The sequence below is a fragment of the Lutjanus erythropterus genome, chromosome 22 (assembly GCF_056507025.1).
Source record: "Lutjanus erythropterus isolate fLutEry1 chromosome 22, fLutEry1.hap2, whole genome shotgun sequence".
NCBI classification, from domain to species: domain Eukaryota; kingdom Metazoa; phylum Chordata; class Actinopteri; order Lutjaniformes; family Lutjanidae; genus Lutjanus; species Lutjanus erythropterus.
The window spans coordinates 22,337,885-22,362,977 of NC_139338.1; the positions used below are offsets into that span (position 1 = coordinate 22,337,885).

The following is a 25,093-nucleotide window of genomic DNA, read 5'->3' on the forward strand; positions in this document are numbered from 1 at the left end:
AAGAGTGGAGTTTGGTACTAAACAGCAACTTTGGAGGGTCTGGACCCGAGGCTGGGAACTGCTGATCTATGCTAGACACATTTCAATCAGGACCCAGTGTTTATCCGACAGATTTCTATATCTGGCTGTGTGGACATGGCTTTCGGACAGCAGTTAAACCTCCATAATATGAAAAAAACCCGACTACGATACTGTTTACACGAGTCTGTGAACTTTCTAGAAGAATATTTGAACAAGGCAGAATAAATAACACAAGAAAAAGAAGTCTCTGTGTGGGAAACAAGAGCGCTTATCTCACCTCATTACTGGAATTTTTCATTTGTTATGAGAAAAACACGACTTTAAGGCTCAAAAAGGATTAACTTGCTGCGGCAGATGATTCTGCAATGTAGCACAACTATTATCATATATCTATACAATTATGGCAGTAAAGCAGCAAACTGTCATTACTGAAAATGAGCTCTGTAACTGAGTAAGACGAGATGTTAGAGGAGGCTTCACAAAGCAGATTGGAAGTTTTAAAGATGTCAACCCCGTGAAATAAAATACCCACAACACACATTTGTTTGAAGATGGATTATACTCAGTCAGTTCTCCGTTTGCTTTCCTCTAGTTGGAGATAAACACAAGGGGGATTTTCCTTTTAGAGCCATTTCTTCTGGCGAATGACAAAACTATTACAGCGAGTGACTGTGTGAATCGCAAATGCTGTTTTAGAGGCCTCTGAAATCTGAATACCAAGTAATGAGAAGCTCAGCCGAGAAATACTCGCTTGCCCTTGAGAGTTTTTCATAAAACAGAAACGCTTCAGTCGCCAAAGACCTTCAGGGTGTTCAAAGAAATAAAAAATCTTTTGCTGTTTGAGTTCACCTGAGGATAGATGTTTTAAAAATGTGTTTTAAAGACTTTTCTAGCGACAAAGTTTGGATCAGGTGACCTCTGTGGGTCCTTGTCCAGCCAGAAATAGACTGTAATTGATGTAGTCTTTCTTTCAAGGGGAGAGGAATGACAATGCGGGTGAGAAAAGCTATTTGAGTTGAGTAATAACCTTTTGAGGCTTATATCTAACACAAACAGTAAAAAATATTTGTTTTAACTTAAAAAAGTTAGTATCCAGGTTGCATAAAAAATTTAAGTTGACTGAATTTAAAAAGAGAAGTTGAGGTAATTTTTTATAATGATTCTCAATAAATGAGCTTTTCTAGTCAAATAAACACCATATTATTGCAGCTGTACTTGATGAAACATCTTCAATCAGTTTAAGTTTAAGTTAAATTTAAGTTGAACCAACTGTTCACTCGCATTGAAAATGAACATTTCCATTTCTTCTTTTCACATAAAGAACTCTCTCACTGCAAAAATAGAAAAGTTGAGAAAACTTACGATTTCAAGGCATCTTATTTCAAGAGATGTTTTAAGTTTAAGCCCAATTCAAACACTTAAAGGGACAGTTCATCCCAAATTAAAAAAAACAAAAAAAACAAAACTATAAAGGAGAACTGTTACTCTGAAACATGCTGGGGAGTTTGCTAATGTGCTTATTATGTGTCTTTAGAACTTAATTTATTAAGTTGATTGAAAACTGCACAGTACATTTATTCAAGTCATCATTTCATATAAAAAGAAATCAAGTTGGAAGAACTTTACAAGTTCTAAAATCATCTGGAAAAAAAGAGTAATAATAATTGAGTAAATAAAACTTATCTTTATGTCAAGTTAATTTGAAAAGATAAGTTGATTCCACCAAATTCCTATGTGAGTTTTTTTTTTACAGTGCAAGTTTTATTAACTGTTCTGGTCTAATTGATCTCACTTCTTTTTCAAACTGTAGCTTTTGAAGTGTCTGTAAGCACATGTCAAAAAGAAGAGACATATTTGTGGTATGAAAAAAGCCCTTATTATTGCTGCTCAGCAGCCATGCCAGTGGAAATACCGCTGCTCTGCCTCTCTCCTCCTCTCTCTTTCTTCTTTTTCTTTTTTTTTCCATGGAAAGCTGGATTTGGGAAAAGCCTTGCCTCTCTCCTCCTCCTCTCCCAGCCTTCACATCCGGGTCAGTTGGGTTGGTTGGAGCTGGGTGCTGCCTTCAGGTGCCCCTCGTAAATTTGTAAAACTTCGAAGTTTGGAAGTTGTAAACACATCTCCCTGATGCATTTAAGGTTCTAGAGTGCTTTTTAAAAAACTAACTTGAACAAAAGAATGTGTGAGGTAGTAAAAGCTATAAAATGGATGATACAATAATTTTTTATTGATTATTTGAGTTGACTGTTTATTTAAATGACACCTTTACAGGTGGTAGCTGGGTTTCCAAACATTTTCACGTCAAAGACTCTCACAAAATGCACATTAGACCAAAGCCCCCTAATTTGAGGGAATTTTGCCTTAAGAATCCACGTCTGAGTATTTTTTTTTTATTTTATGTTTGAAGATAATAACATCTTCATAGTCAGTCAATGGATCATTAGAAATTAAAACCTGATTTCTTCTGTTGTTGTTCCAACTTCCAAAAAATGGGATAAAAGCTAAAATATTCTACTCCTCTTTTTTCTGGGGACCCCCTACAACCCACTAAAGGACCCCCGTTGCTCCCCGGAACCGAGTTTGAAAACCGCTGGACTACGGCACAAGCCAAACAGCACTTTATTTATTTTTATTTATTCACTTTGTTTACATTTTAGTTCAAAATTGTTGATTATTTTGTTTATAGATATTTTAAAGTGGTAAAACTACAAAAACTTGTAAAAGTAATTTTTTCCAATGTGATTCAACATCTGCAATTTATTGTTGTATAGATTTTATGGATAGGCCAGGAAGGCGTCAATATTTCCCCCTTAAGTGTAGGTCTACTCTAGCTGGAACTTTTTTATTATTATTATTATAAAAAAAAACTGTTAGTTGCTGAATTGTTTTCTCTAACTAGTCACTCACATAAATTCACCTAAAATGTTTTTTTTTTTCACGCCGAACGTGTCAATTCCGATCTTCGAGCCAGCCCGTGAAGGCACCACAAGTTGAGCAGCTCCCAGTTAATGCAAAGGCAGACTGATGATCCAGCTGCTGTGCGTGTGAGTGTGTGCGCTGACATGGATACCACTGGCGTCTACTGTTGAAACTGGACACATTTAACAGTGTTACTGCGACACTGGGACACTTCAAAGAGCGCTAAAACTTCTCCCACCGCCGCACTCATGTGATTTTCCCTTGTTTTTGAGCCATGTCCAAGAGCCTGAAGAAGAGGAAGAACCACTGGACTAACAAAGTCCACGAGAGTGTCCTTTGCAGGAATGAGGAGGGGGAGCTGGGGCTGGAGTTGAAGGGCGGCGCGGAGAATGGACAGTTCCCGGTTATCGGCGAGCTTCTCCCGGGCAGAGCGGTGAGCCACAGCGGCGGCAAACTCTGCCAGGATGAACTCCTGCTGGAAGTCAATGATACCCCGGTGGCCGGACTCACCACCAGGGACGTCCACGCCGTGGTCAAACACAGCAAGGACCCCGTCCGGCTCAAGTGTGTCAAACAAGGTGAGCTTTCACACCAACTTTCCCGCATTTAACGGAAAACCGTTAGTTTTCCTCTGACACGCTTTTGTGTTTTGACAGCAGCGCTATTGTCTCCTGAAACTGATAACTCCCCCCTTTTGCTCGGTGCTTTAAACCCACCACGTAAAGAAAATTAACTTTTTTCAGTGTTTTTGTGTCGTCTCAAGTCTTCCACATCTAAATATGTACATTATTTCCACGGTTGTTGTTGTAAAAAGCTGTTTTTGGCGTGTTTTGGTTGTGTCGGTAGGGTCCTGTTGCTATGTGTAGCTGTGTAAGGGGGTGTGTTACATTTGTGACAGTCAGAAAGTACACACTCGTTTTCAGCCTCGTGCATAACTGGTAATAACACGCATATAACAACAGAATATTGATGCTGTCTTCACTTTAATATTTTCTAAATGTCACGCAGCCACCACGGGTCAAGATTACAGGATATCCAATAGCCTTTAATACCACTCACATGAACATTGGATTAGATTAGATATATTGGATAAGATTATGTTAGATTGTACTTTAATGAAACGGACCCAAACAAAGTCTGTTTCATAAGCAAGAAAAAGAAAAGAGCAAACATCTCCTGTAACGTCACTGAAAATCAATATTAAGTATTGCTGATTCACATTTCACACATTTTGCAGTTACATTTTTATGATTAGTCATTATTATTACATGTAAAATATATTACATGTAAAATATAATAATAATAAACTTCTTTAGTCTTTCATGGTAGTAAACTGAATATTTTGGATTTGGGATGGGGATGAGTATTGAGAACTGGCTCAGAATCGTATGCCTTCAAGTTTATCGATTCCTTTCGTCAGTGCTGGCAAGTGTTTCTGACCACATGATGTCAAACAGTGGAAGCTTACATCTGAGCTGCAGTGATTAACTGGTTAATTGTGAACTATTAGACGAGTCGCCAACTATTTTGACAATCGTTTAATAGGGTTTTAGTCACTTTTTTAGAGGAAGAAATGTCAAAATTTTATGATTCCAGCTTCTTAAATGTGAATATTTTCTGGTTTCATTACTCCTCCATGACTGTGAACTGAGTATCTCTGAGTTGTGGACGAGACAAGACGTTAGAGGACGTCATCTTGGCTGTGAGAAACACTGATCCAGATTTTTTTTGTTACCATTTTCTGACATTTTATAGACCAAACAACTAATCGATTCATTGAGAAAATAATCAACAGGTTAATTCACTGGCAGCAGCCCTACTTGAAACCTACTCTGTGATTCAAGAGAAACCAGCTGCATTGACGCTGAAAACCTGTGTAGCCCTGCTTTTTTTCCCCCCACGCATAGAATTGGAATCAAGAAGGGAATCGATAAAGAATCGGATAAGCAAAATCAATAATGACATTGGTACCAGTCAATTCCCATCGCTTGTTATGGACTGTTGGTCATTTTTTTTTGACACTTTTCTGACTTCAGTAGCCACACGATTAATCAATAACATAACTGACAATTTTAGTTGCATCCATGGTTGTATTTGTCTGTGATGTAAATCGAAGAGTAATCTTTCAGCGCTTGTGGTTGTGAGTTCGCTTTCTCTCTTGAAGGAGAGAAAATTGCTCCACATTTAGGCAACTTTTTAACCTTTGAAATACACGTGTATTTATTTTCCCGCCAAGCGGACGTTTAAGTATGCAATATTTATTATCCAATTTGTGCTACATTGAGTGGACTAAATTGGATTTGGAAAGGATATTGTATAAATATTAGAGCAAATCCCCCAAGTCCCTATTTCAACATTATAGTGGTGTCACGAGAAATGAAAAATACCATTAAGCACGATAAGGTCACCGTTATTGAATGCCACGGCCCCTGCAGGAATATTCGAGTTTTTCTTGTTTCTTCGAGCTGGAAGCGCTGTGGATTGCTTAAGCGAGTGTTGTGGTTTTCACTGAGGCGCGTGACGCCAAAAATCCTGCTGTCCAAGGAGTTCATAAGTCGTTGGGAGACATTTTTGAACTGCAGCACATGCAGCAACCAGAAGAACACCCGTGTTGACTCTTGCATTAAAAAAAAATAAATAAATAAAATAAAAGCACGACTCATGTAAATGTAAACTTCAAACTCCATCCAAGGCTTGTCAACTTTCTGCGCTGGCTGCGAGGCTCTTATGCCGCCGCGGACACACTCCTCTGGCCCGCCTGTGTCTTCTTTGATCCGTGCAGCTAATGACACTGGGTGTCTTGCATTGTGAGCCGAGACGGGGATCTGTGGGCTCTCGTTTTGGGGTGAAAAATCAGCAAAACCCTGTTAAGAGGCTTTGGATCAAAGTCTTAGTGTGTTTGTATGTGTGTGACGGTGTGTGTGTGTGTGTTCGGTATCACACCAGGGATTTATTCAAAAGGCAGCCAAGCCGATATCAAACTAATGTGTGTTACTTTTTCCACATGAAATATTTATATCCTCCAGTGATTGCTGAAGTGATTGATATTCCTGCGTTCGTCTGCTCGTGTTTGCTCAATCGGTTGTTTACAGTGGCAAGTTGTTTTTAATATAGTTGCTATGTACATTAAAGGGATAGTTCAGAGTTTTTGAAGTGGGGTTATATGAGGTGCTTATTCATGGTCAGTTTGGAGAAGCAGCAGGAGTACTGGTGCAGGATGCTAAGCAATGTACTGCTGTAAAATGTATTTTAGCCCACATTAAAAAAAAAAAAATAACACCAGTTTAAGTGCACGCTACAGTGAGGAAAGCAACCAAACTCCTTAAGGAAAAACTTGCAGAACACAGGAGTTGATTGCCTGCCACTGCCGTGATTGGTTAGATTGTTTTGTGCTTTTCTGTGACTTCAGGGAATCTGAACTAACTCTTTAAGTCACCAAAATCACACAATGACACAAAAAAACTAAGCAATCAAGGCAGCGCTAGTCTAGCAACTTCAGTGGTCTGCGAGGTGAAATCACTGTTTTTGCCAATGGAGTTTGGTTGCACTGGCTCATATAACAGCTGTTTCCTGTTGGAACAGGCTGATGATGGCAGTAAGGTTGAAAATATTGTGCATTTTCCTTAGCCAATAGATCCAATAGATAATTTATTAATCAATAATATTAATCATTTTTTTTATTTTAAGTTTCCCAATTCAACAAATGGCTCTGCCAGATACAACAGTGTCAAATGAGGTGCAAGTACTGCTATTTCTAGACTATGTATTAATTATTGATCAACGCATTTTTAATCGGCTAAATTATCATCTGCATTTAATGATTAGTCATTAACATCCCAAGATGGTTAGGTAAAGTGGTGAAAATATTCCAAATATTGCATCCAATTAAAATGATAATTTGGTGAGACTATTTTAGAGCATCTAAAGTACATTTTGCTGCTGACACTGTCCACATCAGGTCATTGCTTCTTACATCAGTACTCCAGTACACACAGACTATGTATAAGTACCTTATACAACCTCACTTGAGAAACTCTGAACTATCCTTTTCAGTAAATATCACAGAGTGTCCTTGCAGCAGTCTGTTCAATAACAGATATTGTATATTTCAACTCCTATAATCAGTAATTCAGTGTTATCACAGTAAGCCAGGCCTGACAGATGATACATGTCCACTCGCTCCGCCGCTACACAAAGTGAGAGCGTAATTAAAAGTCTTTATTCATGGCGAGTCTTTTGTTTATTTATTAAGTTCAGAGCCGGTTTTCCCTGCATGCTCTAGAGCCGTACTTTATTTGCAATGAAAACTTTATTTAAAATGCTCTTTGTTGCATAGAAGCAGATACAGTCGACCATATGTAGAGGAACACAACACTCCTGTAAGTGGGGTGAATGTAACCTCGCAGGGTGCCGTCGTATAGTGGGTGGCAATACTGTTGCAGGGTCTATTATTACTGGAAAAACATATTTAACTTTGAGGGTATTTATAACGTTGAAATGATTATTCAACTCAGAGATAACAACACAGAATCAATCAGCTATTTCATCTGCATTTTTCAAGCTGGTTCCAGTTCTTGAAATGACACAGTTTCTAACTTACATGTGGTAGTAGGACTTGACTTTATTTACTATTTAACCAGTTTATAAAGAAAGCAATTAATCTGAATAGGCATTAATGGCTAATGATGTGTACTTATACAAGGAATCTGACTGTTTGTTTGCTGTCAGTGTTAGTTTTTTTTTTTTTATAAATATAGCTAAAAACAAGGACAACAAAAATGGTAAAATAAATAAACAGAACATAGAAAAAGCAACAATAAGCAACACTGTGATATTTCTGAATATAAATCAAGTGTTTGTGTAAATTTTAAACAATATAAATAGAGCAAAGGAACTTAATTTATCAATTAAGTGATCCAAATGGAGATACCAGTTTATAACTTCTTCTACAGCTGATTCCAGTGTCCTAATCAAGACTTCCTGTGATTCTTTACAATTAAAGCTTCATACAGTAGTGGAAAGCATTTGCTGTCAAAATGAGCAACAGAAAGTGTTTGAATTAACAGCACTTTGGAGCTTTTCCCCCATTGTTCTTCTGCTTAATGCTGTTTTCCCACTCAGCCCTTTAGATGGTCAACAAATCACTTAGGCAGGCGTCCTTATATTTAGATAAATTTCGGTTATTGTTAGAACTGCTGGAGTGTATGACTGTAAGCAGAAAAATGCAATTTTCTCATCCATTGTTGGCTGTGCTTGAAAAATTGTTGCATTTAGTAGCACAAATATGATTAAAGGATACAATAACATGCAGCAGTAATGACGGGGTTGAACTTTTAAAATCTGAGCACCGTTTGTTGACTTCAACAGCAAAAGTGTTCTTGAAATTAGGGTGAAGGTTTTTTTAAACTCTGCTGTAAACAAAACCTTTGCTCACAGTGAATAGCTGCTTAGTGTGAATTGGTCCTGAAAAGGCAGGCTACATATCTTCATTAAAGGGACAGTTCAGATTATTTGAAGTGGGGTATATGAGGTACTTATCCACAGTCGGTGTATTAGCTACAGTGGATGGCGGTCGGCACGCTCCAGTTTGGAGAAGCAGCTGGAGTAGGAGAAGTAAGCTAAGAAATGTACTGCTGTGGACAGGGTCAGCAGCAAAAAGCATACATTATCTTTAGAATATATTCATCACTTTAATTTGGTGTTTTAAAAGTTTATTTCAGATTCTACAAAGTCAAACAATCACACAAAGAAACTGTTGAAGCAGCAGTAGAGGTAAAATGACTAATGTGACTATTTTGATAATTGTTAAGTTAAGTAATTCTTCATGCAAAATCTTTTTAGCCTCTCAAATGTGGAGATTTCACGCTTTTTTCTGCTCATCATCATATTAAACTGAATACCTCTGGGGTTTGGTCTGACAGAACGGGACATTTAAAGACATCACCTTGGATTTTGAGGAACTGCGATGGACATTTTTCACTATTTTCAGACATTTTATCAACATTGCAGGCCAGGATTAAACTTGACAATTAACTGAAGTATTTGTTGTTTTTTGATAACCACGAATAAATAAAACAATTTTTAGGGGGGCAAAACTTTAACACTGAACTGTGACAGTGATTGGGAAGGTGGTGCGCCTGAAAATCTCCCATACTTTCAAATCCCAGTGTTCACAGGTAAGCTGTACACTATTGATTTTTTTTTTAGGTGGCTAAAATACACTTTGCTGCTGACCCTGTTCACAGCAGTGCTCCTGCTGCTTCTCCAAACTGGGGGTGTGCAAGCCGCCATTTAGGTAATACACTACCTCATACAACCTCACTTCAGAAAATCTGAACTATCCCTTTAACAGAGGCCACTTAAAGTAGACAAACTGCCAGCAATTAAACTTAACACCCTCTTATATATTGGGTAACAAAGGACCAACTACAGCGTCTCAATAAAACAGTCATAAATTGGGCTTTGTTGTCCCTCCTTCAGCCGCCCTCTAGCCAAAGAACAGGGTCACTGACCAGTTTACATGCATGGTCGGTCTCCAAAGGTTGTTCATGGCCTTTTTGAATAATACATCAAGTTCTCTTTTGCAGTGCGCCGCTGCTTCGCTAATGTCACGGCGGTGTAAGTGCTGTCCCTTTCTCTTGGGAGATCCTGTCTGAATTGCCAACTTTCATTACAGACTTCTCCGCAATTAAAAGAAACCAGATCCTGACTCACACTTTTTTCGGCCCGTCGTAGTGATCATGAGTCATGTTTCTGCGTTTCAGCACTTAATTTCCTGCCTACTCTAACATGGCTTTAATTTTTCACAACGTCTGAAATCCTGGGGCCTTATCCCCTTTTACACTCTCACTCTTTTATTAGTCTCTGAGGTGAGGATTAGATTAGATTGCCACCAGCAATCAGGCCTGCCCTGTACTATTTAGGGTGTAATTAGGATCTCCACAAAACACTGATGGGTATATAAGAGAACATAGGGCTCAATTACGTTCCCCGGGACGCCGTAAATTCTCATAAGAGCAAAACATTATGGGTAATGTAAGGAAAAGGCTGAGACTAGTTCCTGTGCCTAAGGTGAAAGTTGTAATTTTTAACCCTCTCATAGCATTGATTGCTTTAAATTTGGTGCATTGTTTTCTGGTTAACGGCCTTGACAGGAAACTGACAGTTAAAAACAGCTGATGAACTTATGGTGGAGGACTTTGGATTATAGTGTTATGTTCCTGCAGCCTGCCTGAGCCTCCTCAAGTCTGAGGAGGAGGAGGCGGGGGGGGAAACAACACGCTTCAACTACATCTCTGGCTCCAACTCGCTATTTGGACTGCAGTAGTCATTTTTTTATGTACAATTATTGCTCCTTTAAGTGAATAAAGTATCTGCCGGAAATGACGCGTCCACATTAAATGCAGCTTCTTTGTCAAAGTCATTATAAAAGTCACAGTCGCAGCTAACATTTACAGTTGTTAAGTCATGATGATGTCATGCCCTGTAATGCTCGATTTCATGTTTCGTATTTGGCATTTTCAGATAGCCCGAGGTATCAGAAGCAGCACTGGAAGAGAATAAGAGAGATGAGTGGATCCCTTGTATCCTGAGATATTTCATAATATTACTTGCGCACATACTCAGAAATTAATGCTATGCATTAGCAAGATAGATTTAAGCGCATGAGTGATGAGATGTGAAGGATGTGAAGGAAGGTCAGCACCAGACTCTGAGCAAATTAAACAACAATAACAATGGTGGAAAGCTTTGGAGCAACTGATGAAGCTTAAATGTTAGAGGTGGGAGAAAAATAGATTCTCTTGATTTTTTTTGCAACTCCTGAATCAATTTTCTGATTCCTGATTTGATATTTTTATATATATGTAAATAACTAGCACTTAGTCTGTTAGCCTGATGCTAACACATAATGGAAAACACCATTAAAGTGCTAAGGGAATTTAGCATTGCAATTCGGGGTAATATCTTAACAAATGGATCCATTTTGCTTCACATAAATCAACATGTGTGCTCATACTTTCAGTTATATATTTCTAATGTCTGCTGCCTGCTACTCTTCAGCACTCCACACTGACCAGCTACAGCAACCTCAAAGGGTCAAACTCAAAATTCGATGTTTCAGAGTTCAATTTAAAGGCACGATATGCAACATTTTCCCGAAAAACAATCTTCTGACCCTGTAGAAGTGTGTGGTGGCGGCTGTATCTGCAGAGACCCTGCCCTTTGCCTGCATTTCTCATTATTTTGCTGTGCACTTTGTCTATTATTTTCTTCTGCCGCTAGCTTGCTGAGCAGGAACAGCAAAATGTAGCAGCTTACTCCAAACAGTTATTTTATTTACTTCTTTTATATGCTGTATAGAAAGACGCTGATGAAATAAACTTCAGAGACTGGCTGACATATGATGTGCATAGTTTATGAGGATATAAGTCATGAAAAACAGTCTCTAGTCTCTAGAAGTGTATGATTCAATAGCAATAAATCGTAATATTGCATTGTATTGCACAACTGCTCATTCTAAGGTAAGCAAAACACAACGATTCATATTTTCAGGTAATTATACACTAATGAAGACATACTTATAACTAATTCTGCCATTAAACTCCTGTAAATCTTACACACTGGACCTTAATGTGAAACAAGTGTAATTTCACACAGCAGTTGCAGTCCCAGTGCGACTCTGCGAGAGCATTCTGACTTTGGAGCTTCATTAAGATCGACAGGTCGATCAATATTTAGGGGTTGGAGACCTCTGCTCTGTAGTAACCTCGTTGAGTGCCGCCATTATGTTTCCGCTGGACAAAATTGAAGCTCAAGAGCTCTATTCTGGTGATATCCCTTTGGCAGCCGAGGATGATTCAACCCTTATCTGCCGCTTAGTGGATATTTTTTTTAATCCTGCAGGTACACACAAAGCACGCAGGCGAGTATGCGAACAATACCGCTTGCATCACAGCTGCTTACAAAATGATAAAAAGCAAGTATATGAGGAGTGTAACAAATCCAAATCTCTCTTAACTCAGTCTTACCTTGGATAATCTACATGAGGAGTGAAAATTCAAACTGTCGCCTTCTCTGTAATTCATAAATATTGCTGCCAAAGATAAATTAGCTTCACATCACATTCCCTACTCCTTTTCCTCCATCTCACCTCTCTCTCACACACACTGAAACGCCCAGTTCAGCTTCCTATTTCAGCTCCAGTGAAGGATTAATGCAGCCAGCTATGGAGGCTGTCGCTGCATCTTTCACTGCCACTACAGTGAGAGTCTCTTACTGTACTGTGCTGTACTTCACCGCGGCCGCGAACTGTATGCTGATTGAACCTCGCTGAGTGGTGCTGGGTGCAGGTGAGAGCAGACATTTCCAGGTCAGCCGGAGGCAATCAGCATGCTCGCCGGGTGCCCACTTAGTGTTCGCTGGTGTTGGGGAAAGTCATTACAGCAGCCTGAGCGCGGGGAGCTTTAGCGAGGCAGAAATGGCAGCCGTCATGGCAGTACCTTTCTAGTTTGAAAAGGTTGTTTTTAGCTAACAGTGGGGCTCAGGGGATGGTGGTGTCGACTGGTCCACCACTTTTGCCTAGAGTTAAAATGTCTTCACATACTGGACAGATTGCTTTGAAATTGTTAGAAACATTAATTGTTCTCAGAGGATCGATCCTAATTTGCCTGAAAGACTGAATTCTCCAGCAGGACGTTGGCTCCAATTTACGAGGAGGGGGATTTAATTTACTCTAACCAACCACTAGGGACGAGGGTTGTCACAATTTCAGTATTAAATGGAGAACTGATAGAAATTAACTCAAAGCTAGATTCTGTGATTCTACCAATACTTTTTTTGTGCACAGCTTGATAGGAGAAGCTGCAGTCTTGCAGGCTGCATGATGCACCCACACACCTGTTCAGTATGGGGCACAACTTAACCTAACCAAGTAGATTTGGTGCTGAAACCTACCCGTTGATACAGTGTATGTGTGGTAGGTGTGTCCCATAGCTGCTGTGAGCCCATAGATAGACCTACTTGCTTGACAGCAGTGTTAGTCCCGCCTGTAGCCCCCCCACAGCACTCATTGGATCCAGATGAATCAGTTAGCTTGGTGGAGTGAGCAGATTCAAAGTTCTGGACCATAGTCAGTAGAATAAATTGTGGACGGAGCCACCCTGACCATTATGAGGGTGGCCTTCTTGTTTTTTTTGCCACCAGATCATGCACAACAAAAACCTTTTAACATGCTAGTAATTGCTTGGCTCTTGCTCTGTAGCAAATTTTTTTTCCTGTCAGGTTTTGCAGAGCCACGTACTAAGCGGTGAGAGTATTTCTTCAAAAAATGTTTCTGCACACCGGAATCCAAGCTCCCTTATAAGATTTAAACAGGGTTTATTATTGACGTTTCCACCAAAACTGGTCCTGCTCAAGTGTTTGCCTGAGGATCTGGTCGAAGTATGGCCAATAAAGCCTAAATCTAATAAAGGAGCTGTGATTTCACCTCTCCATTTTGCTCGTAATACTGTACTTTGATCTTTGTGTCTCATGCCGGTCTCACACAGAGTGTTTGTCATTTCAATAAGATTTCTGTACGGTGACTATACCAACAGAATAATTTTGGAAAATAACATGAACGCTCAAAATGTTGTAGCAGTTTTTAAATAAACGTTTTATTACAGATGTTGATATTCACACATCCAGAAATCCATCAGCTTGTTGCAGGATTTGTGATTGGTCTCAAAATACCATCTAACATTGAAATGCTTGAGTAGTGTTTTAAATGTAGGTTGTTGAAAGTGAAATGGACTGTAGATGATGATTTCATGCCACGTTTGAGGGATCAAAGACGTAAAACTCCAACAGCACTTGTAGTATATTAAACAACTTTACTCTGTGTTTGTTGGCTTACCTTCATCACTGGGCTAAATTCACAATACTCCCAAACACTTCAGACTACTGATGGGTCAGAGTAGCGTACCGTAGTGGGTGTGTAAGTTCAGCGAGCATGAGAGAAGTTGAGTGGCAGATTAATTGCTGTCTGTGGTGGAGAGTGATGGTAAATGTGCGCTGAGCAGAGAAATTGGCACTAAATGCACAGTATAGATTTGAGTTTGTCAGTGAATGAAAGCTGCAGCTTCTCGAGACCAAAGCAGAGCTCCTGTGTGTGTTTTTTCCCAGCTGTGGGGATAGCATCACTATGGTGATCAGCTCTGCCTGTGTTACCACAGTACAGTGAGTTGAGTTGAGCTGTTTTACAAGTTACACAAGTTTTACACAAATACTGCTACAAGACCGTATACCCCAGAAAAATGTCAGGAAGGTGTGAAGGTCTGAAAAAGTAGATACTGCCCAAGCGTCTTCTCCTCATACCTGCATTCGATGTTGAAAAAAATTAGTTTGTAAGGTTTTGCTCTGAGCAAAATCACCGCAAGGGTTCTTCGGTTTAATGCGACGGCTGACGGGGCCATTACATCAGAAGCAACACACCATACAGTCAAGCACATTTTATGTAAGTTGCAGTTCAGATGTCACAAAAATAGGGATAATAATGATTAATTGATGCTCAATGTTTCATATGCTATGTAATGCTGTGTTGCTGTGGATTTAAAGCTTTGATTAAGGGGAAAAATATGCATTTGTTGTTTGGTATAACAAGAATAAGTTTTTTTTAATAATGATTAATTAATCATTAATGCTACTAATGATTGATTAAGGAAAGTGGTTACAATTTGCAACCCCACACTAAAACATTCTAAAGTATGGCTATACTGCATGCCTTTGCTGTCTGATAAAAATAAATGCATAAAATGTGGAAGGATTATTTCAGGAATGCTTCCATTCACGTGATGGGTATCGAATGAAGTAGAAAAAAAGAAGTATCAAATGTCGATATCCGTTTGACTTTAAGCAGGCTGGTATTGCAGTTTTTTAAACGACACCCAGCCCCCCCGTTTTATCCATAAGTCAGCACTTGCAGCCAAACCAGAAGACTCTGTATGACCCCAGCTCTTCCATAATGATGTCTCATGTCCTCTTTGAACTAATTTTCATGCAATGGTTGAGTCATCGTCTTGTGAACTGCACGCTGTATGTCTGCAGGCTGTATGTCAGAGCAAATATGTAGGATAAAGTCATTTATATCAGCTGGTAACTGGAACTGGAAAAGGTTAAGGTCAGCCCTAATGTGTCCAAAGATAAAATTGTTTTGCAGCCAGGAATCTTAAGCATCCAACAAAGAAACAATTCATAAAACGGCACCGCACTCGCTCTCCAGTACAGCTCAAGGGAAAACCAGTATGTTATGACACCATCAAGTCAATGGCGCGTGCCCAAGTAATGGAATGACTGATGTGAGCGATGATGAGTTTGGACTGGTCACCGGTCCGCTGGGGGTTTGAAGGATGGGACGGGGCAATCCCTGAGAAGTTGTGTTGAGTCAGACGCACACTGTTGGCGTGGGAGTGCGGTAATGATTCTCAGTGCAGTCAGACCCATCTGTCTTCTTGTCAGGGTCCCATTGAGAGTGTTAAGTTGCACCAGCAAGTGTAACACAGAAAGTGTGATACACATAACAGACCCGCGCACACACATAAAGAGCTGCTACTCTCCAGTGTGTGTGTGTGTGTGTGTGTGTGTGTTTGTATCAGTGGGTCTCCAGGGCCTTAGCACCACTTACCACATGCTGTCCAATCATGCCTGACAGAGGTTTGGTGGAGAGATCCTGTTGTCGTTGCCTCTGTTACACTGTCTGACTGCCAGGCTCACCTCTAGGGACAGGTAATGATAAGGCACACACACACACACACATATATAATACCTTTCTCTCCTTGTCAACATCAGCCATCTGTTGTGGCAACTCCAAATATTCCAAAGACTGAGAAATGGGAAGGCTGCAAACTTTTGTGCGCGCGTGTAGTGAGGTGGTTTTGTGTATCTGTGTCTCTGTGGCATTGAATTAACATTAACAGGATGTTTCAAAGAATTGGTGAAGCTGTCTCTTTATTGAAGGTAAAGTGCTGTTTTTCTCTTTAAGCTGTGAAAGCTGGGGGAAGAAATCTTTTTGACCTTCTCCATTATCTAAATTCTATAAATGAATGGTGTCTATAGCAGAGAGAACAGAATAGAAAGGAGCCCTTTACCTTTTCATTATGATGAATAATAGATGAATGAGAGACGGTGTATACATACAGTACTTGTATACACTCACACTTGTGTCTGTGTCCTTTATGTGTCTGCTCATGTTTATCCAAGTGAATGTATAGTATTTAATTTAGGTTGCTACTCAATGTAAGTAGACTAAGAAGCTTTGTTCCTATTTACAGCTTTTCTGAATGGATCCATGACCTGAATGCCACATATGAGCACATCATGCATAACCTTGTATGCTGTCAAAGCACACTTGATGTATGTTATTGTAAGAACAATGCCATTTACAGCTGGATTTAGGATTTTAGCCAAGAATAGTTTTGCTTATTTATTGAGATATTATGTTTTCTATTAATTCAACTAAATACAAAGTATGTCATCAATTTTAACTGGTATTTAGTCAGTATAATTTTGACTAATGGCTCTAGATCAAAAGTCAGATAATTACAAAGTCATTAAGTTTCTTCCCCTGGTGACCATGCATGTCTGTGCAACGTTTGCTGCCAATCCATCCAACAGATTTTCAGATATTTCTGTCTGGACTAAAGCGGCGGAGTGACTGATTGACCAACAAGGCTATGCTTGAGCCATGGTCCTAGCGTGGCTAATTATTATTAGGTGTAGAAATATTAGGCTAAGTATAATACTCAATAGGTCAGCCATCACACCAGTCCAGTTAATTTTCTATTGTTCGCCTAATGACTGTTTCAGCACTTGGCAGATCCTGTGATTACAAACAGGTGTTAATATTTTGTTATGTGCAATCTCCAGATGGCCCAACATATTTCACTCCAGATAACTTTGAACTAATGATTCAGGCTTTCTTGGCGCACGAAAACGAAAGAGGATTAAACTCCTCATTTATGTTTTATGTTATACAGAGACATCAAAACACACCCGCACACTGTCTGAACAGTATTAATGTTCACGTGGCGGCCACGGGTAATGAGCAGAACGATGGGTGTTTACCTGTGCTTATGTGGTGGGAGAGAGCTTATATAGCTTGATGATTGATGGATGATACTGGAAAACAAGCATTTTTATTCAAAGCCAGTGTAAGACTTGTCTGTAGGGCTGTGACTGTAAGGATTTTTTTGTACCGGGATGAAAAAGCAACATAATAATTTTGTTTTATTGGACTTTATTGAAGCATACTGTTGTAAGCATTGCATAGCTCCTTTAAGGAATAGGGCAGTGTGTAAGAAACTTGAACTTATGAGTAAATTGTCAGTCTGGCAGTAAATGTAGAGTACAGGTTACATAGTGTCGGTTAATAAACGCTGCAGCTTCTTAAGACCAAGCAAAGTCTCATCTGTTTTGTGTTGTGATCATATCCCTTTCAGAATCTTTGTAGTCCGTCCTCGAACTGTAGCATCATCATCGTCTCCATTTTTTCTGTCTTGAAAACAGTTGTTGTTGTTAGCATGTGGTTGGCGATCCTAAGATACCTCGCGCTGAGTCTGTTGACCAATCGCACGTTGTGTTCCTGACTTGTTAACCAACTGCAGGCTGTGCTCCTGACTTGTTTTGTAACAGGGCTGATCCATAGATGTGTTAATGACGCTGACACTTCAAAATAAAATTTGCGGTGATGACAGTAATGAGCTCAACCCTGCAGCAGGAGTCACATGACCATGGTATTACAGAAATGCGGTCATTGTCACAGCTCTGCTTGTCTCTTTACTAGAGAGATTGATGTTTTTTGTCACTGACGTTGACACTTTAGTTGTTAAAGTGTTTGTATTGTACTTTAAATACTATTTACCTGCAGCATACTGTATAGGTACATAGTTTTTCATTGTATGACAGCAGGGATGTGTCATTTTTCATACAGGAATGGTTATTTGTGATGTTTTTTGTGAAGTTTCAATGACACCTCTTTTGTCCCAAAGATAAGGTGATTCTTCTCATCTTTGCAACAAACCGATGTTGTCATCTTTAGTCAAGCGTTCTGTTTTTGTTTTGTTTTTTTCTTGCATGTAGAGCAGTTTGTTTTCAACCTCCTTCGGGCCTCCTCTTTATCAAAAACCATTCAAAGTCACAACGAAGAATATTGCAGACACCAGCAACCCTGTAGGCAGACGATGAAGCCAGAGTAAACATCGGGGTTGTGAAGCTGTGATGAATCACAAAGTGGCTGAGGACTGCTGTTGTGCAACGAGGTGCACCCCCCCGGACACCATGAGATTTTGTTGAGGGAGATGTTGTAAGATTTCATATTTCATGTTGGGAAAAGTTAATATTCCTACACCCTCAAACTGCCAGTGGTATGAATATAAATGAGATCTAAATGGGATATTTTGGAGCGAAGGCATTGGGGAGGGTGAAATTGGCTGACCTGCTCGCAGAGAGAAGGGAATATTAAGCAAACTCCTCAGCCCACACTAGTTGTTGCTGATTCACCAAAAAGGGAGAAATCAATACGGAGCGATTAAAGCCTCTCTGAGAGCCGCGGTGGTTGGTCTATCCTTCTCTGCCCGTCTCTTGGCAAGGATCAAACAGTCTTGTGTTTTTGTTCCACATCGATGAGTGTGTGTTTGTGTATGAGAGATAGTATTTGCATTAGTGTCCACCTCAGTGTGTGTGTTTCTGAGTGGATTAGGGTTGGACCAAGATGGATTTTTTTTTTAAGGACTAATCGGTCCTACAAATGGTGGACAATGAACAACAACAAATTGACTAAACATACTGATTCCTTTATTGGAGGAAAACCTGTTGCTATGTCTGTCGAGGTCCCACTATAGCACTGTTTGTATGCTGGTGGCAGATTTATTATCAAAACTTATATTATTTTTTTTTTACTTGAGGCAAAAATAAAGGAGAAAAGCAGGCTTCTCATTATAAGTTGTCAACTGTCTGTCTGAAATGACAGCTGTTGCTGGCAGACTTTAGTGACTGTTGCTGGATAGCTGCAGTAATTAACATTAAGGCAGATGCTTTTTTCACCTGAATAAGAATAGCCAATGTGGCTATTTGCAGTAGGTGTGGAAAAGGAAGTGTGGCTATGTGCACCCTAGTTGATGCTAGGCTTTGTTGGAATAGCCAAGATGGGTATTTGCACCTAGGGTTTAATAGCCTATTTACACTAGGGCAGACAAGCACCAAAGTTTCTGTAACCAATAATGCTATTTGCGCCCAAGGTACCAAGGTAACACCTGCATGGCAGAGACAAACCATCATCTTTTCCTCAACCTCAGCAAGTAGTTTCGTTTCATAACTTTGCAGCTAAAATAATGGGGTTTGAGTGTGACACTCTGTAAAATTAAGTGTGACTTTGTTAAAAACTCCTTCTCAGATTGACTCTTTAATGCTCCCAGTTGAGTTGTAGGGCACCGGGCGCTCCATCAGCAGGAATGCAGGTGTTTTACAGGAACGTTGCGGTGAAAAGGGAGCTTTAACTCTCCCAGCAGATCCACGTTCCAGCCCTCAGCTAAGGTCACAAGCTCTGGGAGTTTGAAGACAGACTGAGATTGCGGATGCAAGATGCCTCCTGGGCGCCTTCCTTTGGAGGTTTTCCGAACAGAACAGGCTGGAGAGATTAAATGGATATGGATTATAGGATTATATGGATATATGGTAGGGGTGGGAATCTTTTGGCACCTCGTGATTCAATCCAATTCTGAGGGCTACAATAAGATTATAAAACAATTATCGATACATCAACATTTTTGATGTCTGTACATGACTGATTTTTCCTTACTGTGTGACTGTTTCTTCCTTTTAAAACATAATGCATTTGTAATTAAACATAATTAGTTTAGTTAGACATAACTTGCAAACAGTGAGGCCTTTGTCCAGGTTCCATTTCCCATTCAACTTCATAGAAGCCAAAATGCTTCCACATGCTGTCTTAGGTCTGGGTGGTATAAAGGTGACATATTATGACATATCAGGGTATTAAGAAATCCTGACAGTATGATTTTTAATTGTAGTGCGCAGCATGTGCCACCAGAGGTCAGCCTCTCTACTGGTGGTCAAGGCAGCACCTTTTTTTGTTAAAGAGGCAGTTGACTCCAAAATCAAACTACTTATCTTTCCTCTTACCTGTGGTACCATTTCTCCATCTTGTGAGGATATCGGCTGTAGAGATGTCTTCCTTCTTTCCAGTATAATGGGACTAAATGGCGCTCGGTTTGTGTTGCTAGTTTTATTATACTGGAGATAAGGAACTTCTTTACGGCCAATATCTTAACAACTCGCTCCAAAACTATCTAGAAGGATAAATTGCACCACAGGCCAGAGAGAAAATACATGTTTTATATTTTGGGGTGAACTGTCCCTTTTATGTATGACACGATGTTAGTAATGGAAACAGAAAGTTAATTTTAAGAAATTTTGCCCTTTGTTGCAGTGCTTGAACACAGAAGCAGCCCCCTTATGAGATGACAAAATCATCAGTGGCCACAAGCCAATTTGAGTGTGTGACTCCTGCTTTAAACTGTCCGATAAAACCAGTGATAATATTACACCTCCCTCACAGATATAACAGAATCTGATCAAAATCCTCTTGGGGTTAACTTCTTCTTGTATAAAATGCTGCGTTATTGATTGATTACAAGCAAGACTTGCAGTCCAGAACTGACAGAGCAGCAGTTTGTGACAAGATAAAGAGTCTGCAGTAAGACTGTAAACAAGACATTGATTTACCGCCGGCCAGTATAGATCCTACAAGGAACGATGTGACACATTATTAGCATGTCTATTCAATAAAACCTGCCAGTGTCTTCAGTGTTGTAACAGTCTATGCACTAATCACGTCTCTGCTCACTGAGGACTCGTATGTCCTTGAGGGCAGTAATGTCTGTTGATAGTTTTGACTTCTTCTGGGATTCCTGTCAAGTCTTATACTAGCCTTTAGCTTCCCTTTAGCAAAGCACCCTCCGCCCTGTTAGTTTTGCCTGCAGCGAGGTCACCTCCAGCCGCTCTAAGCCAGCTCACATCATCACTCCTGGGACGTTTTTTACATATGCAGCACCGTCTCTTGCTCTCAGCTTTTCTTTCCCCTCTTCTTTGTCTCCCTCCTTCCCATTCACGCACTCATTTCATCCTGTCCTCCTCCGGGAACCGAGAGAGGCACGTTTAAATAGGTTTGGGAGATGAAGAGACCGACTGCACGGCTCGGCCTGTCTGTCCCCGCGCTCGCAGACATTATTCATGCCTTCCTAACTGTCAGCCAGAGAGCGAGGGACCCTCTGAAAGACAGCCTGGCCATGAGAAAGAGACACACCTGATGCTCAAGAGAAAGCACAGAAAGGAGGGATGGGAGGAGAGCTGACAGACAGACTGCGAGCAGAGAAGGGTTGGCACTGTTTTTCACACTATTCCGGTTTTAATTCGATTGACAACCACAGCGGTGCTGTTTTCTGTGTTCTTTCTCGCTCCATCAGATGAAGGACACGTCAGCTCATGCTTGGTTCGCTGCTGGATCCAACAGATTTGTTTTTACAACCTGATCTGAGTTTTCAGTTGTGCATGTTTTTAAGTACCATCTGATTTCTCTCCACTGAATTTAGTCTTTGTTTTATTCAAATGAAAAGCCCCTTAAAAAAGACAAAGGACACAGCAAGATTGAAAAATTATACAATTGACATTGTTTAAAAAAAAATACAGTTTTGCCTCTGCCACAAATAGTTGAAATGAGATTAAGTTGTCACCTTGGTCTTATTGTCTACTGGCAAGACAAGTTTAGAAGAAGCCAAAAGAGTTACGTAATTGAAAAGAAAAAGAGGAAAGCGAAAAGAGGCTTAAAGGGTGATTGTTTATTTGACATGCTGCACAATTAACATATTGAATAGATATGAGAGGTGTCTTTGGTAATCATTATAATGCCATCATTGAAAGGAAGATTCCTCTGGACACTATTGGTGGTGGTGAAGAACAATGGTTAGGGCTCTGACCAGTGTGAAAAGAAGCACATTCCTGCCCAAATAATTATGTTTTATCAGGTTTAATTAGAGGATACTATCATAATAGATCCTTTATGGAATAGGGCTGTGCATGAGGTAAAGCGAGCGGCAGAGGAGTGAAAGAGCTGACACTTTAAATTCAGCAGCAAGTTGTGAATCTGGCAGTTTATGTTATAGCGAGTCAGTAAATAAACGCTGCAGCTTCTCACCATTAAGAAAATAACTGTCTGTTACTTCCCAACTTCTGGAAAAGTGATGGGTTTATCCCTAAAGTAAGCTGAGTAGGGAAGGCTAACGTTAAGCTTATGCTAAAGATGTACCTTTACAACGTCGGCTCCGGCGCAGTCGAACCTCTGTCACAAGCTTTTTAATCCAGCTTTGTTTTGGAGACTTAAATAAATGCATAATGATAAATCCAACACATAATTCCTTCAGCGATTATTTATTTTATTTGATTACAAAATCTAATTAGTTTAACTGAGACTGTGAAATTCCCACCTAATTAAATGAGTAAGTGGGAAGTCAGCGTTCCTGATTGAACTTTGGCTGAGCTTCGTTTTAATGAACGGTTGTAAACACATTTACTTGTTTCTGTTTGATTTGGTCCACAATGAGTAGCTGCAGTTCAACACATTATTGCATCACAAGAAATGAAAATAAAAAAGCAGGGTTTGCTTTAATTTGATCAAACTTTCAACCAAACTTCACACTGACTGATTGTCAGAGGAATAAGAAATAGATGAGCAGAGTTAATTATGCAGCTTAGAGAAAACACTCATTTGCTTTCTCCATATGCTTTTTGAGTTTTGAGTATCTGTATCTGGAACTGCATATCAAAAGACATCCTCAGTAGGAGGAGATTAAGACTTTTTTTGGGGGTTCTAGCAGCCAACAACATAACAATTGGTGTGTTTAGTCCCTGCTGGCCATATCCTGTTGAGCGGCTCCAGGCATAATGCAGCCGCAGCCTCTCTCTGCTGCATTTCTTTGGCAGTATGCTCTGGCTTGAATAAATACAGTGGAATATCTGTCAGCCTAAATGCCGAAATTTATCCTCGTCTGAAGTGGGAACGTTATGACAGTTTCATATCACGATTATCGTGGCCAAAATGATCATGTTATCATAAAGTTTTGTGGTGAAAATGTACTGAAACACACTAAAAGTTTTATACTGAAAACTTGGACATTTGCATAAACTGTGTCTAATTTTCCCCTTAAACATCTACAGCAGCAAAATGCTGCTTAGACATTAATGCAGCAGTAATATTAATAAAAAAACCCATCATATATAAGAATAGTAAGACACTGAAAGAGACCATTTTGCAGTTCAATCAGTACTTTTTAAGTTTTAAACAGTTAAACATTAAGTACATTTTGCTGTAATATTTACATACTTTTACTTAAGTAAAGTTTCTAATGCAGGAATTTTACTTGAAGTGGAGTATTTAGGACCTAACTGAGGAAAAGGATCTGAATATTAAGGCTGTGGCACGTTACTTTTGATTTACAGCTGATTTTGAAGCTGTGAGCTAGTTTGACTCCTTACAGACTTGACCTAGACTGAACTGAAACCTCTAACTGATTTGGATAATGATCTTCTGATATGCAGTAATCGTAGATGTCAATTACATTAAAATTTATTTGTCCATTTGTTAGTCTTTCATGTGAGGAAGAGAGCGCTTTGATACTTGGCACAGACTCGGTGAGTTCGTCTTATTTTTTGGCAAGCAGTCGGACTATTAATCTTTCAAACGTGTCACACTTTTACAGCAGTCAGACCCTTTTATTCTAAATCTTAATCTTTACCCGTTTGATCTGAGCTTTTGATGTTCATGTCTTGACTGAAGTGACACATTTACGACAACAAAAAGCGCGACGTGCCACTGAAGGATGACAGTGTCAGGGATCGGTAAGCTGTGATTCACAATCTAAGCCAACGAGCGTGGAAGAAACAGGAAGGACTGGGAAAAAAGAAAATACTGTTTCTGACTCACCTTTGATTATCAAGGCAGAATCTGTGAACAAGAAGCTCATTCATCCCTCTGTCCTCCTGCTTACTTTGTTTTGTCAAGGTAGAAATACATGATGAGGCATAACACAATATCTCTTATTGAGTGACGGCTTTAAAGAGTATCGATTCCCTAATATACTCAGATGATGCTGCATTCGAGTGCAGCTGTCCATCCTAAGAACGATTACTACAACAATAACTATAAATATACTGTAAATTCTTAAAAAATCATTCCACAATTCAGCTTTTAACCAAAATGGCAAGACAAACGATATAATCGAGTGATTTAATTAACAATAGAAGCATTGGCAGCCAATTAAAATCCAAAAAGTCGCAAGAAGGCCCGGGTGATACTGCTGAAAAACCTGTCACGACAGAGAAGTTTTATATCAGTCAGTATTGATATATATTGATCACGTAGGTTGCAAGATAGCTAAGATAATACATCAAGTGTGTTGTATTATCACTGAAATTTCAAACCTTTGAAATGTGCAGACTCCCCCCCCCCCCCCACCCACTTTTTTAATCTCTGGGTTTTCTGGACTTGGAAACTGTGGCTGGCCTTTTTTTTTTTTTAAACCATTATTATAGAACATTAATCATTTCATTGAAAAAAATAAACAACAGATTATAAGTGTTGGCTGCAAACAATTATAATGAACAATGAACAAACTATAATCTTGGTTGCAGTAATTCAAATTAAAGTTAATGAAAGTTTGAGCTTCGCTGAGAGCATCTAAAATGCCCTTTTCTATAAAAAACAGTTGTTTGTGTGTATATTATAAGAAACGTAAATGTGGTGTTGAATGCTTAAGATGAGCTATTTTGAGTTGAGTACTATACCTTGTACTACACAGTGGGTGATGAAGTTTCCAATGACTTATGAAATCAGTTGTTTGCTTTTTTCTGGTTTTACTTAAAATTAGTGCAGAGCTAAAGGTTAATATTGATCTTTGTTAGATGCTTGTCTTGTTTGTCCTGGTGCCAGAGAAATGTAGAAGAGTCTTTGAGCTGTCGGCTATACTGTGCCATGTCCGTGCTCTCTTCTAAATAACCCATGGCTCTTGGCTGTGATTTTCTCCCCTGTGTTCGGTTTCTTTAAACATTG

The 25,093-nt window shown here is 39.5% G+C and overlaps 1 protein-coding gene across 2 annotated transcripts in view; it reads left to right on the forward strand.

Annotated features, from left to right (window-relative positions):
- The first annotated feature begins 3,066 nt into the window (after window positions 1-3,066).
- The window catches only part of magi2a (membrane associated guanylate kinase, WW and PDZ domain containing 2a), a 307,253-nt gene continuing 285,226 nt past the window's right edge, over window positions 3,067-25,093 (forward strand). For both annotated transcript variants that reach the window (XM_084710530.1, XM_084710531.1), the window contains exon 1: window positions 3,067-3,515. In XM_084710530.1, coding sequence (XP_084566656.1) covers window positions 3,212-3,515 — 304 coding nt within the window. In that variant the 5' untranslated portion in view covers window positions 3,067-3,211. The remainder of the gene's footprint in view (window positions 3,516-25,093) is intronic.